The sequence below is a fragment of the Protopterus annectens genome, chromosome 3.part0 (genome assembly GCF_019279795.1).
Source record: "Protopterus annectens isolate FY-2018-M chromosome 3.part0, PAN1.0, whole genome shotgun sequence".
Classification (NCBI taxonomy): Eukaryota; Metazoa; Chordata; order Ceratodontiformes; family Protopteridae; genus Protopterus; species Protopterus annectens.
In genome coordinates, this window is record NC_056731.1 from 463528111 (window position 1) to 463545385 (window position 17275).

Sequence of the window (17275 nt, forward strand, 5' to 3'; positions counted from 1 at the left end):
GCTGTGAAACTTACCACCTCTGTCTTAAGTAAGGTGAAGTTTGCCTTAGAAATATTTTTTACTGTGGTTTCCTTAGTTGGGGGTGGTGGTGGGGTGTGGACATCAAGAGTGATTAGTTTATGGTCTGATCTAACCAGTGACGGTTTGACCTCCAGTGTGGAACACCTGTCGCCCATGTTGGTGATGACCAGGTCTAGTATGTTTTCACTTCTGGTAGGGGGGTTTACCAGCTGATGCAGGGCATTTGAGTTGATGAATTCCAGGAAGCGCTGGGCCTGGGAATTTGTACTTCAGTAGTTTTTCCAGTGAATTGTAGGGTAATTTTCACCCAATATCAGGGTTTTTGGTAGGACTTTCATGTTTTCCAGTGTCTCCAGAAAGGTGGAGTGGTGGTCCTGGGTCATGGAAGGTGATCTGTAGCAGGCCACAATTTGCATTGCAGATTTGCCCGATGTTAGTTGCACATGGATGATCTCAGAGGTATCATGCTGTGCCATTAACCTGGAGGTGTAGGTGTCTTTGATGAATATGGATACACCCCCTCCTTTTATGTTTCGGTCCGGGTTCTGTGGCTGAAACGTGTGGTATGAGTTGTAGCCCAGTTGTGCTGGGGTGCTCTCTGGAGCCTTGAAACAGGTTTCAGTTACTGCACAGATGTTGATGTTCTCCATACTGAGGAGTGCTTCGAGCGCATGCATTTTGAGATTATAAACTCCTGGCGTTTTGTAGCATAACCCTCAGTTTTTTGTTAATTGTGCTGTTTACCGAGGTGGGTTTGACTTTTGAGCCTTGCCTAAAAAAGGCACTATGGGGGCAGCAAGTGCCTTGGCCAGTATTCGAAAGCCTAGGGGTGACAGGTGCAAGCCATGTCTTGCGAAGCAATGCGGCTTGTCGAGCATGTCGTCACAGGCTGACAGACACTGGATCCCCTTTGAATGACAGCAGAAGCTTAGCCAGTTGTTGAAATTGATCATTTTTTCTTTATACCGAGGTATCATTCTTAGTGAGGGCAGGATGCTAGTCAGGGTCATACCAGCCTGGGCTACATGATCAGAGAGCTCTTCCATGTCTCTCTTCATGGATGAAATGATGGATATCATTTTAGAGGCAAGTAGGCCTAGTACTAGAAAATCTTATGCTGAAAAATGGAAAAGATTCTGTACCTGGAACCAATCTTAAGGGAAGAGCACAGTAGTGCCCGATATTTGCCTCAAATTTTACAATACTTAACTGAGATGCTTCACAAGGGCCTGTCCTTCTCCTCCATCAAAATTCACGCTTCAGCCATTTCAGCTCATTCTAGCACAGAACCTCCCCTCTTCTCTCATCCACTGCTCAAGCAGTTCCTCAGAAGGGCCAAAAATTTACGACCACCCAGGAGAGCGCCAACTCCAGCCTGGAACCTTAATTTTGTATTGGAAAAACTCACTCTTCCCCCTTTCGAGCTAGCTGCTACTGCAGACTTAAAATTCCTTTCTTGGAAAACAGCTTTTCTTTTAGCAATCACTTCAGCAAGAAGGGTTTCTGAATTACAGGCCCTTATGACAGTGGAGCCTTTCATCATCTTTCATGCGGATAGCGTGTCCCTCAGGACCAATCCCTACTTCATGCCCAAGGTGGTATCCATTGTGGCCCTTAATCAGTCCATTTATTTGCCAACCTTCTATCCTAATCCACAGAACAAAGGGGAACGGATACTGCTCTCATTAGGTGTGCACTGACAACTTAGCTTCTACTTGGACAGGACTAAACCTCAAAGGAAATCTGAACAACTGCTGGTGGCATTTGCTGCAGGGGAAGACCAGAAGGCTGTTTCAAAGCAAACCATTTCCAAATGGATAGGCCTTTGCATTCATTTCTGCTAGACCTATCTTACAGGGGATCAGACCCCACTCAACCAGGGCTGCATCTACTTCTACAGCCTTTCTCAGTGGTGTCCCTACCAGGGACATCCTAGAAGCTGCTACCTGGAGTTCTGTACATACTGTCACCAAGCATTACCATCTGCCAATCTTCTATAAATCCAGAGCTGGTTTTGCCACTGCAGTCTTGCAGGGCCTTATAGCTGGTCCTAATGCTATCTAAATTTTCTCCTCCCATCCTTAACTTTGGGAATCTTCCCAAATGTGATGACTGCCACAGTGAAACATGAAGAACATAGTACAGTTGTGTACACTTAGCATAAATGTGGATGTGAGAGTGTATTCATTGTTGCAGTCCTGGTTACCCTCCTTCCAGCCCCCTTACTTCTTTTGGCTATACCTCTACTCTCCTTTACTATGCTCAAAAGCTTTTTGGTGTATTTGCTTTTTTGTTGGAGGTATAACCTTGTATATTTATAGATTTAATTACTTCCCATTACGGGGGCACCTCACATCTGGGGCAAGACAAACTGATGTAATGGCGTTGGCTGCATGTTTTATACCCTTGACGAGCGGACGTCACCTGAAGAAGGGACAGCAACCGACGCAGGACCCAAGACTTTGTTAATCAGGCCGACTGTGGGCTTCTGCAAGCAGATAGCCTAAATGTGATGACTGCAACAGTGAATACATGCGAACATCTACATTCATTGTAAGTGTACACAACTGTACTTTCTGCAGGGCTCCGGAATATCCTTCCATCAGGGCCACCCAGATGTTTAGTAGCTGGCGACAGTGTCCCGTAGGTTGAAGATCAAATTAAGTAAACTACTTCATATAAAGAAGTTATGTTCTCGCCATAACATTCCATCTGAGTAGTTCATAGGTTCATACTAGGCTATCTGCCCTGGGGTAATTTTAAGCCTAGCCCGATTCTGTATGGCTTACGCCACCCCTTGATTTGAGTATACTGTGCCCTTTTTAAGATTTAGTTTACTGTGCCTCATTTGCCTTCAGCTGTGTCCCCCCCACCTCCCTACCCGACCTTATCACTGTTGTCCTATTCTGGTATGTGGGAGAAGTGCATGCTAGTGGCTGTCCTGGTTATGCTTGGCTTAGGTTTGTGGGAACCTTTTGTGGTAAGGTCCTTTTGGGTTGGGCTTTTGTTTTCTGATGCAGCAAACTCAGTGTGAGGGAAGGCAGGAGACAGAGGGGCATTATGGGTAAGGGGAGTAACTTGGAGCTCAGATCAGATTCTAGTGATACGGCCATCTCAGATCCAATCTAGATCTGAATATCCACAGGTAAGGCAAATGAAGTACAACTACTCAGATGTAACGTTATGGTGAGTGCAAACTTTTTTTTTTTTTTTTGGTAAGTCATAATTTCTATTCCACAAGGGTAATTTCCAGTATGATGGAAGGAGCCTTAAGAGCTGCGGGTTCAGGCATTTCTATAAGGAGGAATGCCTGGCTGCGCTTGTGCGATTTTGCGTAGCCATGTAAGTCCGGGTTCATCACTGCTCCCTTTGACAGAACCACTATTTTTGACCTTAAAGTGAGAGAAAGCTGTCCAGGTGTGAAAAAGATGCAAAGACTTTGTCTGCCATGGGGTATGTTTTTCAATGACACCCCCCCCCTCTGCCTTTGAAGATCCTGCTTCAGGAATCCAAGAAGTGACCGGAAAATGTGGTTCATAAAGTCCTAAGGTCCATTCCATGACATATGGAGTAACTCCAGAGGCAGAGGAGAGAACTCCAGTGGATGTCTTTTTTTTTTTTTTTTTCCTTGTGTCAGAGGTGGCCCGCAAAACCAGGGTTCACAATAATTTTTCTTTGATGAACCCTACCAGCACTACTGAATGGAGGCCCAACTTTTCACCTCAGGAGACAGTTGGGGGAAGGTTATCCCTCCATCAGAGCACCTGGCTAGAATTAAAAGATGCTTAGGTGAAGAGGATTATTTCCAAAGGTTATGAAATACCGTGTTCCCTTCCACCTCCAATTCCCAGGAAAATCCTTGATGTTCCACCCAGTCAGTGGGATCAGGCAGTAATTCATATTCGAAAGCTGCTCAAAAAGAGTGTCATCCAGGAGGTGCCACCAGACCAGATAAGATCTGGAATTTACTCAAGGTTCTTTTTAGTGCCAAAATAAACGGGGGACTGGAGATCAATTCTGGATCTCACAAATCTAAACAAATCATTTCAAAGAACCAAATTCCAGATGGTCACTGTTCAATCCAGTCTCCCTTTTCTGAGCAAGGACGAATGGATGTGCTCAATAGATCTTCAGGATGTCTGATGTCACATAAAAGTGAACAGGCGATCCAGAAAGTACCTACGCTTCCTGCTGGGAGCCATTCTCTACCAGCTCAGGATACTGCCCTTTGGACTCACCACAGACCCCCCAGGGTGTTTATCAAATGCATGGTAGTAGTAGCAGCATACCTAAGACTGCAGGGATTCTGGATGTTTCCCTCTCCGAATGGACTGACTCATTACCGCTCCGAGCAGGCATCAACTCATACTTTCAAGAGATCAGGTACTTCATACCCATGTTTTCCTAGGAATAACCACAAACTACAGCAAATCTGAACTTCAGCCAACTCAGACATTGGAATTTATTGGAACACTGCTCAGCACAAAGATTGCAATTGTGTCCGTTCCACCACATTGAGTTCTAACTATAAGGACACAGGTCAAGAAGGTTATAGACAGCACGTCAATCTCAGCCTGCATAGTTCTTCGAACTTTAGCTCTCATGACGGCAATGACAACCTTAGTTCTGTTGGTTAGGTTTTACATGCAAATCCTACAGTTGATGACCGCTACCAAGTGGTCAGTATTCCATCAGTCAGTGTCGTATCAGATAAAAATCACCAACACTTGCAGAAGAGATTTCCTTTGGTGGATCCAATCTGATCAACTGCTCGATAGCCATCCATTCATTCCCCAACAGCCCAAGGCCATAATAACCATGGATACTTCCCAGGTATGGTGGGTGGGCCATTATCTGGGGAAGACTGTTCAGGCCATTTGGGCCCTGGAAGAGTATTTCAAGATGTTCTTCCTTCAGAAACGATTGCTATTCAAGCAGACATGTAAGTGAGGTACATCGACAGAAGGGAACCAAAGCTTACCCACTGGGTTTAGAATCATTCGGGGCCTAGCAGTGGGTGATCTCATCAGACTGTTTTCTTTTAGCTACGCATATTCCGGGGAGATTCAGTATGATTACAGACAAACCGAGTAGGTGCATACTACTTCCACACAAGTGGTCCATCAACGAGAAAGTGGCGGACAAGATTTACCATCAATGGAACCAGCTGTCTTTTTGCCTCTCCACTAAACAACAAGTGGAGCGACTGTTTTGCCCTGATTTCCCCCAAAGGAGCAGTCACCAAGGGATGCTCTACTTAATGATAAAACAGTTAGCCCCCTCTTTCCCTTTTATGCCTTCCTACCAACCCCATTGATCCCCAGATTTCTGCAGAAGGTTGCCAGGTTGAAGAGCACAGTAATCCTGATTGCCCCGTATTGGCCTCGACAAATTTGTTTCCCTTTCCTCTGGCCTCACCTGTTTCAACCATCATGGAATCTAGATCTGACATGTCACACCCAGATGTACGAAACACAATTTGACTGCTGGGCTTCACCTATTCCTTTAGTAACCAGACGATTTTTGCTCTCAACACTTGTCCAAAGATTAATTCCTTCTTCCCATAAACCCTCGACAAGGAAAACATATTCAGGTAAATGGAAAAGATTTGCCATTTGGGCTCAGCACCGTAAACTTGAACCCTTTTCAGCCTCTTAATCACATCTTAGATTTCCTTGCTTACCTTTTTCAAGACTGTTCCTGTACCTCAACCATTAGGGCACAGTTAGCAACAATTTCAGGATTGAATGGCACACCCATAGCTTTTCACAAAATGAGCAACACCGCCTTAAAAGGGGCACTCCTTCTAAGGCCTCCTCATAAAGACCCTACACATCAGTGGGACCTAAATTTAATGTTGCAGTCTCTCTCACAGTCTCCTTTTGAACCAGGAGCTACGTATGACCTTAAATACCTCTCACGGAAGACTATTTTCTTGGTTGCCATCACTTCTCAAGATCCAAGCTCTCTCTTCTAAACCTCCTTCCTTTTTTTTTTTTCCACAGAGTGACCTTACATACCAAACCGTCCTTTCTTCCAAAGGTGGTGTCAGAATCCAACATAAACAGTACTGTCAAATTGCCAGTGTTTTTCCCTAAATTAAACACGGAAGGAGAATGTCTTACATTTACTGGATGATGTTAGACTCTTCTGATTCTGTCTGCATAGAACAGAAAAAAATCAGGAAAGCAGATCAATTATTTATTTCTTTTTCTGGAGCAACATTTGGAAAATCAGTTTCTAAAATTACTCAAGCAAATTGGTTAACAAATTGCATCTCATTTGTCTGTAATTAATTAGGCATTTCTCTTAACACATCCTTTGAAAGCACACTGCAGTAGATCTGTGGCTACTTCCATGGTTTTTCAATCTTGGATGTCTATAGATGACATTTTTGAAGCAGCAACTTGGGCTTCTCCTCATACCACTGTCACTCATTGCAAACTGGTTCTGGTCCCCAGAGGTAGAGCACCATTTGGTTTTATGGTGCTCGGGAATAGCCTTCATTCAGTCCACCCTGGATACAAGTAGCTGTGCACACTGTCCCATTCATGGAGGATAGAATGAAGATAGACAGCATCAGAGGAAGAAGTTATGTACTCACCATAATGTTCCATCTGTGTTGTCAGTCATCCTCAACTTCCCTTCCACTTACCCCTGTCCATGACTTCTGGAGGAATGAGTATTTACATGGTGTCTCAATAGGTGACTGGATATGGGTTTTCATAATTCTTTTTATCCTTTCTGCGCTAATATAGCAGCAAACAAGATCTGAGGTAATTGGCAGGGTGCATTGTGGCTAAGGGAGAAGCTCGAGAGATCCGGTGGCTGTGAGCTATAGCATCGGCCAAGTCAGATCCAGACCTGTTTTTTAGGATGAATGAAGAACAGCAACACAGGTGGAACATGTGGTGAGTACATAAGTTCTGTTTCAAGACTGTGCCACTAACATAGCATCTGGGGTTGCCTAGATATCACTGATGGCAATGTTTCTTAATCCCGGCCGTAGTCTGACATGAAATGTATAGCAAACAGAAAAAATCATCCTCTCAGATAAGAAAGCAATATAGATTCCAGCTATTCGTAAAGTGCAGAGTGGGTGCCAGAGATGAATACTCATGTGTTGTCTTTTGTATTTAAACTTCATAGTGGCCATGCTCTTCTACTTATTTGAATATTTACATGATCTAATAAAAAAACAAAACTGAGACTTGTGTTTTGTGGCATACCATAATGTTTACTGTATTTATTGCATATAAAAAATGTTTTTAACAGGAACTGTTGACATGCTGTGAAGAAGGTAAAGGAGAGATTAAAGATGGTCTAGAAGTGATGCTTAGTGTGCCAAAACGAGCCAATGATGCTATGCATCTCAGTATGCTGGAAGGTAGGTTCTTACTCCACTTTCCTTCTATACTCTGTCTTAACTAGATGCAATACCTGTTAGTAGGTAAGATATCCTGTGCATTTTCTTGGCTGTTTGCAGAACTTGCCCATGTGTATTTGTATATTGTGTCATACGTAGTTGTGCTCTAACATTTTGATTAAACCCAGCGTTCGGCTCTAGATTTTTTGAGGTGAAGCATATTCATTAAATCTGGGTTTGACATGGCCTTGTATGTCAGGCACAGGTCACCTCTGAGCAAGCGGTATGCGACTGAATAGAGCTGGAGTTCTTTCAGTTGGGCAGCATAAGACATATTTTTGAGACCCTTTATCCTTTTGGTGAGGAATTTTTGGGACCTTTCCAGCTGCTGCAGGTGTCGGGTCAGATACATTCCGAATGGGGCATTGTACTCAATCATAGGTCTAATGAGTGATGAGTACAGGGGGACGATGACCTCCCTTGATCTAGATGTGAATCCTTTCATGATCAGGTGGGCAATGTAGAAGGTCTTCCTAACTACTTTAGCAACGTGAGTGTCAAACGAAAGGTTACTGTCAACCTGGGTCCCCAGATCCCTGATAACAACTTCTGTGCTCAGTGGATTGCCACCTATATGGTAGCTAGGGGTAACCTTGTTTTTCCCGAAGGGTATGACTATGCATTTCTTGGCGTTTAACTTTAGGCCATAGCTCTGTCACCAGTTATCCGTTTCTGTGAGGCCCTTCTGAAGGGTATCTGTGTCAGATGTGTTTTCGACTATGGCGCCCAGTACATGAGATCTGGAGTTGTAGGCGATGACTGGGGGAGGTTGAGTTGAGTGACTGACACCACTTTGCTCTTCCTGCGTGAGGGAGGTAGCCTTGCTCACTGTGGTGGTGGCACCTGCAGATGGGAAATCTGTATTGTATTCCACAGTTATTTGAGGTGTGTGCTTGGTACTGCTAAGCCATGATTACAAGGTAGTTCTCGCAGGTTTTGTGTGGGAATGTGCACCTCCACAGGGGAATGTATTTCAAGGTCGTCACATTTATGAGTGTGCACATTACCCACTGTGGGGGATGTGTTAGGCTCTGAAAATAGACCCCTCCCCCAATGGCTACATGGCTGACAGCCTGGCCTGCTTTATTTCTCCCTTCCCCACAGATGCAGTCTTTGAGTGGTGTTTTGGAAGCTTGATGGCATCTAGACTATGCACCCCTTGAAAAGGTAGATGTCTTAGAGAAGTCCTTAGTGGGTAGGAGTGGTGTTTAATTGGTTCATTTTCAGGTTTCCTCCTCTGTGATTTCTTCTTTGGAACACATACCCTAGAAACTTTAACTTTTTTGACATCTGGATTTTGACAGGCAGTCAAAGCTTTGCAAAGATGTGGTAATAGGGTGTACTAATGTTCCATGCCAGTTTTAGAATGGTCAGGTGTTTTTGTAACTTGTCCAGGTTCCAGTCTTTCCTGGTCATGTATCTTTGCAAACTCCTGAAGACCTTCCTGAATGTGTGTTCACAGAGGGTTTCGATTTTAAGCAATTAATGCCCTGTAGGTTCGGCTGCAGCATAGCAAGCTGTAGTTTTGATATTGCTGTTGCTATAGCCAGTGTTGCAGGCTCAGATATGTATCTGTTTAGGATGGTATGAGTGATGTCTTACTTGAAGGAGGACTTCAGAAACCGTATTCTGGGCTTTTTGATCAGTGGAGAAACTGCTGTTCGGCCATCCTTTTCAACTACTGTTGACAAACTTGTGAGGTTGGGTACAAACCTTTGTAATGCGGTGGATAGCTAGATGGATCACAGAAGATACCCAGGAAGTTAGATTTGGGGGAGTCCAACTCTACAAACAAAATGATGTTCTTCGTGTTTCACTGTTGCAGTCATTACATTTGGGTAATCTGCTGGCAGGTTGCCCTCACTTAGCCTGAATAACAAAGTCTTGGGTCCTGCGTCGGATGCCGTCTCTTCTTCCATGACGTCAGGTTGTCAGAGGTATAAAACATGCAGCTGATGCCATTTTACTCTGTCTTTCTTGCCGCGCAGTGCCCGAAGCAGAAGCAGTTCGCAAGTGCCGGTCGGCCGACTCCTGAAATTTTCATTTTCGAGTTTCAGAACCAAAGTCTTCAAACTAAAGCTAAGTACCCCATTGGGGAAACTTTTTCTTGCTCCTTTCCGATGTCAGTAAAAGTTAATTGTATTAGTTGTGGGAAGCAAATATCTCATAAGGATTTTCATTTGTACTGTATTCCTTGCCTAGGCCCTGACCACAACGTGTCTTGCTCAATTTAACCAACACACTATTAAGCATCTGTATATTTTTGCTTCTAAATACTTTGGTTCAAGATTTAACTATCCTGAAATGTCGTCTGTTAGCAATCCGACTACTGGAATCCACAAAAAACACAAAGAAAAAGAGGCCATTGAGGTCCAAAACCGACGACGAAGCTTCTCATAAGCCAGTCGCCGGTTCTCGGTGAGGTGCTTTCGCAGCCACTGATGCCTGCTACTTTTGAGTCGCAGGCCTCTACTGAGACCCATTCGGAGTCCGGTATGCCGCAAGATTCTCCCCCAAGTGTTGAACCCACGGATGTCTCTCCCTTGGATGGGTCCAGAACTGCTGAGCAGGCACCGGCTTCTGAGGGTGTTTTCAGGCCTAAAGATTTGTATATTAAACCGATGCCTTCATCAAAAACAAGGCCAAAACTAACTTCTGTGTCAAAAAACCGACACATGCACCACGTGCTCAGGCCCCTATGCCTAAAAAACGAATGATCAAAATGGCTGAGGATTTAATTACCTTGAACAGGGGTTCCCAACCCCCTCCTGCTAAGAGGCCTAGACAAGGCACTGATTATGAATCTTCAGATCAGGTTTCCATTTCTTCTGATTCCTCTTCTGATCAGGAATTTTCTATTCCCTCTTATGAGGACTGTGATGCAGAAGAATTTGTCCCTTTTGCTTCTCCTCCTGAGGATTTTTCTTTTGGAGAGACTTTGCATACCTTAAGGGAACATTTTCATTGGGAGAGTCAGGATTTTTCAGAATCCAAAGAGGCGCTTAGGGATTTTCTTCTTCTTCAGCGTAGGCCTTTGGCTGTACCTCCTGTTTTAGACATTGTTGATGATATTTTCTCAGAATCTAGCATAGCTCCTGATTCCCTGCCTCCGGCTCCTAGTAAGCCAAACAGATATTACAGGGTTCCTGACTCCCACAAGTTTATTTTCAGAAATCCTTCTGCTGACCCTGAAACAATTTCTCAGGGTCCCAAGGGTGTTAAGGCTTCTACTGCTAAAAATCCTACCTCTTCTGATAGAGACTCCAGGGCGCTGGATAGATGGGGTAAGAAGGTTTATACGTCTGCAACCCTGGCAATCAGGGCTTTAAACTGTCAATTTCATATGCTTAAATAACAGCATGTCGTGGGCTTACTGAAAAGAAAATTATGTTGATTTCTGATTGTGTGGAAAATAGAGTTACATGATTTATTGCATATTCAGCTGAACAAGTTGGAAAGCATACGTTGCAATGTGGTTTTGATTCCTTGGAGGCCTCCTGCAGGGCCGCCGTAACTGGATCTTTGGAGGCCTCCTGCAGGGCCGCTGTAACTGGATCTGTGATATAAGGCATGCTTGGCTCAAGGAGCAAAATCTGCCTGATCAATTTAAAGCTAAATTGCTGGATGCTCCTTTACAGCAGGACAGTCTGATTGGTAATAAGGCAGAAGTTGTTTTGAAAAAGATGGAAAACAAAGCTAAATCTATGCAAACTGTAAAAGATTTCTTGCAAGTGCAGCCACCCAGGTTCAGTAGGCACTGGCCAGTAAGAATTGGTCCTTTCCAGTACCCAACAGAGCCGCTCACGTCAAAACCAGACACTCCAAGGGCTCCAGGTTTCAGTCACAAGGATCTTGCAGGACAAAACAATGGGATGCCTCCACCTCCAAATCAGGAAGTAGCAAAGCACCATCCTACGGTAAACAGTCTCAATGACTTTCCTCTGCCATTTCCAAGCACTTATCTTTTGGCAGCCCCGTTTGGGGGAAAACTAGTACTTCATGCTCAAAATTGGTATCTAATTACCCAGGACAAATGGGTCTTAAATGTAGTATCCCAGGGGTACAGATTTCATTTCCACACGTTGCCAACTCCAAAGGGATGGCCAGATCTGCCTCCAAATCAGTGAGCAGAGGCCCAGAAGCAAGTCATGTCCCTCATGGATATGGGGGCTATTCATCCAGTACCAGAAAAGGAAAAAGGACAAGGCTTTTATTCAAGACTTTTCCTGGTACCCAGAAAAGACAAATCATGGCGTCCAGTTCTGGACTTATCCATTCTAACTACGTTCCTGGACATTCCAAAATTCAAAATGCTGACTCTACAACAGCTACTGCCTATGTTAGGCAAGAATCCCTGGTTGGTAACCCTTGACTTAAAAGAGGCTTACCTGCATATCCCAATCGGGGAATCTTGCAGAAGATACCTCCGCTTCAAAGCAGGCTATTTGCATTACCAGATCTCTGCACTGCCTTTTGGCTTATCTACTGCACCCAAGGTCTTCACAAAGTGCCTGGCTACAGTAATTGCATTTTGCAGACAAACATTCAAATTTATCCTTAACTGGACAATTGTCTAATTCAGGCAGAGGACAAGGCCACTCTTCTACAACATCTGGCGTTTGTAAAAAGGCTTTTAACATGCCTAGAGTCCACCATAATAGAAAAAAAATCACAGCTGGCACCCTCTAAATAATTACATTCTTGGGTGCAAGCTTGAATACAACTGCCCAGATAGCTTACCTGACACCAGACAAACTAGTTTAATTGATAACCTACTTCAAACAAGTGGCCACAAAAACCCAGCTATCTGCAAGACAAATTCAGCAGGCTTTGGGGTTCATGGCATCCTGCATTCTACTAATTCCATATGCAAGATTGCATATGAGGAAACGTCAGTGATACCTAAAAAGCTTATGGAGTCAACATTGTCACAACCTGGAAACAATGATTCCTCTCATTCCTTGCCTGCAACAGGAGTTCCTTTTTTGGGCAGATGCCTGTTACCTAAACAAGGGACTCATTCACTCAACCCTCTGCCACACAAACCCTGACTACAGACGCATCAGACTAAGCTTGGGGGGGGGCCTATCTGGCAGGGAGATGCATTCAGGATGAATGGAGCCCAACTCAGATGCACCCACATATCAACCAGAAAGAAATGCTAGCTGTACAGAATGCTCTGACAGCCTTCAAAGACTTCCTTCATCCAGGACAACTACTGATAGACGGACAACACCACAGTTTTATGTGGTACATCAACAAGCAGGGGGGTACCCACTCCTACCCCCTTTGCAGACTAGCCATGGCCTTATGGAACACAGCCTTGACTTACCAAATACATCTACAAGCTCAGTTCCTGCCAGGAAAGCAATATACTCTGGCAGACGACCTAAGCAGAAATCTAATGGACCCACACGAATGGAAACTGGATCCGCAAATCTTCAGCATGTTGACATTAAAATTGGGGAGCCCAGACGTAGTTCTTTTTGCCTCACCGCAAAACTACCAGTTAGACAAATTCTGCACAAGAATTCATCACAAAAAAGCTTGGAAAGTGGATGCTCTATCCTTCAGCTGGAGAAGCCCATCAGTCTATGCCTTTCCCACACTGCCTCTGCTCTCCAAGGTTTTACTAAAAATCAGACAGGAAAAACGAAAAATGATTGATTGTTCCAGACTGGCCTCGCCAACATTGGTACCCATTTCTAAGGAATATGTCACACCTTCCTCCGTGGTACTTGCCTCAAATTCCTCATCTGTTGTCTCAGCAGAACTATCAAATTCTGCACACACAGCTCCAAACACTGAATCTTGCAGCATGGCTAATCAACTAATTTCACCAGTCACATCCCTCAGTAAACCTGTGATGGATGTCAATTTGAAGGCTAGAAGGGGCCTAGTACTAGAAAAACTTATGCTGATAAATGGAAGAGATTCTGTGCCTGGAACCAAGCACAAGGAATAAACACATTAATGCCCAATATTCCTCAGATTCTGCAATATTTAACTGAGATGCTTCACAAGGGCCTATCTTTTCCTTATATAAAAATCCAAGCCTCTGCCATCTCGGCTCATTACAGCACAGAGCCTCCTCTCTTTTCTCATCTCCTGCTGAATCAGTACCTCAGAGGGGAAAAAAATTTGAGACCTCCCAGGAGAGCTCCAACTCCTGCATGGGACCTCAATTTTGTGCTGGAAAAACTCACCCTACCTCCTTTTGAACCAGCTGCCACTGCAGACATAAAATTTCTTTCTTGGAAGACAGCCTTTCTTTTAGCAGTCACTTCAGCTAGAAGGATTTCAGAACTACAGGCTCTCATGGCAGTGGAGCCTTTGATTATCTTTTATCTGGACAGGGTGGCGCTCAGGACCAATCCTTCTTTTATGCCCAAGGTGGTATCCAGTGTGGCTCTTAACCAGACCATTCATCTGCCAACTTTTTTCCCAAATTCGCAAAACAAGGGGGAGCGGGATTCTGCATTCATTGAATGTACACAGACAGCTAAGGTTCTTCTTAAACAGGACAAAATCTCTACGAAAGTCTGAGCAACTACTGGTGGCATTTGCTGCAGGGGCAGAGGGGAAGGCTATCTCAAAGCAGACTATTTCAAAATGGATACGCCATTGTATTCGTTTCTGCTACATGCACCATGGTAAACCTGTCCCCAAGGGGATCGGATCCCATTCCACCAGAGCTGCATCTGCTTTTGCAGCTTTTCTCAGAGGGGTTCTTACCAGAGACATTCTAGAAACTGCTACTTGGAGCTCAGTTTATATGTTCACAAAACATTACCATTTAACTCTCTTTGCTAAATCCAGGGCAGGCTTTGCCACTGCTGTCCTGCAGGGCTTTATAGCTGCTCCTAATGCTTTATAATTCCATCCTCCCTTCCATAGCTTTGGGATTCTTCCGAAATGTAATGACTGCAACAGTGAAACACGAAGAACATAGTACAGTTGTGTACACTTAGCATAAATGTAGATGTTCAAGTGTATTCACTGTTGCAGTCCGGGTTACCCACCCACCAGCCCCCTTTCTTCTCTATTATTATACCTCTCCTTTCCTTCACTATGCTCAGAAGCCTTTTTGGTGTATTTGCTTTTAGTTGGAGGTAAACTTTTTGTGTTCTAAATTACATGCATATATATATTTATATATTTTGCTCTGCATTTGGGGGGCACCTGACACCTGGGGCAAGAAAAACTGATTAAAATGTTGTCGGCTGCATGTTTTATACCCCTGACGTCATGGAAGAGGAGAACTGCATCCGATGCAGGACCCAAGACTTTGTTATTCAGGCCGACTGAGTGCAACCTGCCAGCAGATTACCCAAACGTAATGACTGCAACAGTGAATACACTCGAACATCTACATTTATGATAAGTGTACACAACTGTACTTTTCCTGTACCAAGCCCCTGCTTGTTCATGTTTCATCTCCCAAGTCCCTGCTTACACTTACCAAATGTACCAGAACTTGGCAGGATGCATGGCTAGACTTAAAAAGGCCTTAGTAGTTAGCCTAGTGCACACCTTATGAATCTAAGAACTTAGTTTCAAAATGCCTAATCCAGAAATATATTCATATCATAAAGCATAACTCCTGTAGTCCTGCACTAGTCAATAATAATTGCTGAAGGTCTGCACAAAACAACAAGCCACAACACAAATGTCTGCAGTGGATACATTCCTGAAAAAAAAGTGGAGGCAGCCACTCTCCTAGAAAAGTTATCTATGACATTCATCAGCAGGTGATTTACCCCACAAAGGCAAACACGATGCAGCTTGCAATTCATCTCAAGTTTCGTAAATTTAAATTATGTCTCTGGAGTAACAGAATAGATAACAGTTTCAGCTTCCTAAACTAAAACACATACTTTAGGCAAAACTTCAGCTTTGCAGTACAACAGTTGTGATATGATGGTCTCTCTGCAGTGATTTTTGCCTTGCCAAAGAAAACCGGAAGAACAACAGACAGGTTCAATGGGAAGTTCTTCAACCACTTTCACTTCCACTAAGGGACATCTACTTTTGTTAAATCCCTGACTCGGCTACCTAAGCACGAGAGCCTAAAACATCCTACATGCAAAGTTGGCTACTAGTGAAAATAATGCCAAGCTGGCACTGTATGCAGCTGATGTAGAGGATTTAAGTCTGTGAACTGCAGGTCCTGTAGTATGGGGTTTAATTCCCCTAAGCCCTCGTTTGCCTCCTGTGTGGCCTGGAGAAAGTCACTCAACGAGATGTTTCATGATGGCAACTGGGAATTAGGACTAGGCTGCTCAGTGGTTCCCTGGATTACAAGCCTAGTAACTACCTATGAACCAATAAGTTAGCAGGCTAATACTTAGTAATAACAAACCTATCATACTGAAATGTGGGGCTTTTCAAAGAACAGTGATGCAAGCTTCTTGAACAGATGCTGCAACAAAGCTGTGACCATCCATACGGTTAGGATGGAAAGAAAAGCATATGCATTTTGAACACCGAGTAACTAAAACTTTTAATCATGCAGGTGTCAGAAACATGTGGTAGTCTCCTGCAATCTGATTAATAGGATGAGTAGTATTGCTCTACCCTAAATGAAAAACATTTCCACTGGGAAGCATAAGCCTGCTAATGTTAAGGTACTCTTTGTATCCTTAAATACTAACACCCCTACCATAAGATCCTGTACACAAGGGGATATGAAATATGAGGAAGGCTTATGTGGAGCCAGATACCATCCAAGACATGATTTTAGTTGGCTAAGACTAGGAAAGTTTACTGCTTCAACAAAATCCTCAGTACCTCAAACTACGTCCTTCTAGGATAACAGCTGGTGAGAACAAGTGCTCATCTTTACCTCTGTGAACAGTGATGAGACTTGGAATCGGTGACACTAGCAGGAAGTCGCACAAGAAACTCCTGTGATAAGGGATGGAGAAGATGCCTACTGCTACCTCATGTGGCACTCAGTGTGATGCAGAATATGGGTTGAACTGCATTGCAGTGACTGGTTAATATGTTGCTATATTGAATACAACACAACTCCGCTAAACCTAACAAACACTCCAGAAGACGACTGATTAGCCAGCTCAGAAAATCCACCAGCTTACCCACCTCTGTGGAGATTTGAACTATTGAAAGAGTTTTATCCCTTTTGTAAAACATATTGATGGATGAATCGCAGTACCCTACAAAGGAAGATTCTATGCTCTTTCTCATTTTATATATCTTATTATAGTACCTGAATAAGGGGACCCGGAGTGATTTGTTCTCCAAATCCTTTACAGCCCGGACACTAATCAGTCCCCAGAATGGATGACATGGAAACCTCACTCTGTGATAAACTACAACCTCTGTATCATGTAGGAATCTATGTGGGTTACTCATTCTGCAACTAAAGAATCTATCATCAGAATCTGCCCTGGATTCAGCTACAGGACAGCAGGCCCACAAAAATGTTGGTTGGTCTTTCCAGGGTCCCAGAAAAATGGGCCAGACACCAGGAAAAGGTTCAGTAGCAGGTGACATTTCAACAATTGTTTCCACACAGTCCAAAGAAGTTACCAGTGAGAACAGTTTTGCCCTTTTCCATTGCTTTGGTGACCTTCTCAAAGACGTTCACCAGGACGAGTAAGCATGACTAGCCTTTGATGAAACCAAACATTGTTGGGTCCAGAGTCTGGAGGTTTCCTGTGTCATTATTGATCATTACCATGACAGTCCCATGTTAATTCTTTCCATGGCTTTGCATATGAGACTTTTGGGTCTGTAGATGGATGACTCACCTTTGTGCAGAGGGATCATGGCTGTTGTTCTCCTTTCATGAGGCATGAAGGCTGT

At 43.9% G+C, this 17275-nt stretch overlaps 1 protein-coding gene across 1 annotated transcript in view; it reads left to right on the plus strand.

The window, feature by feature from the left end:
* The window catches only part of TRIO (trio Rho guanine nucleotide exchange factor), a 5137669-nt gene that overhangs the window by 2561563 nt on the left and 2558831 nt on the right, over window positions 1–17275 (plus strand). Inside the window, exon 29 of the mRNA XM_044065600.1 lies at window positions 7297–7408. Within this exon, the coding sequence (XP_043921535.1) occupies window positions 7297–7408 (112 nt within the window). The remainder of the gene's footprint in view (window positions 1–7296; window positions 7409–17275) is intronic.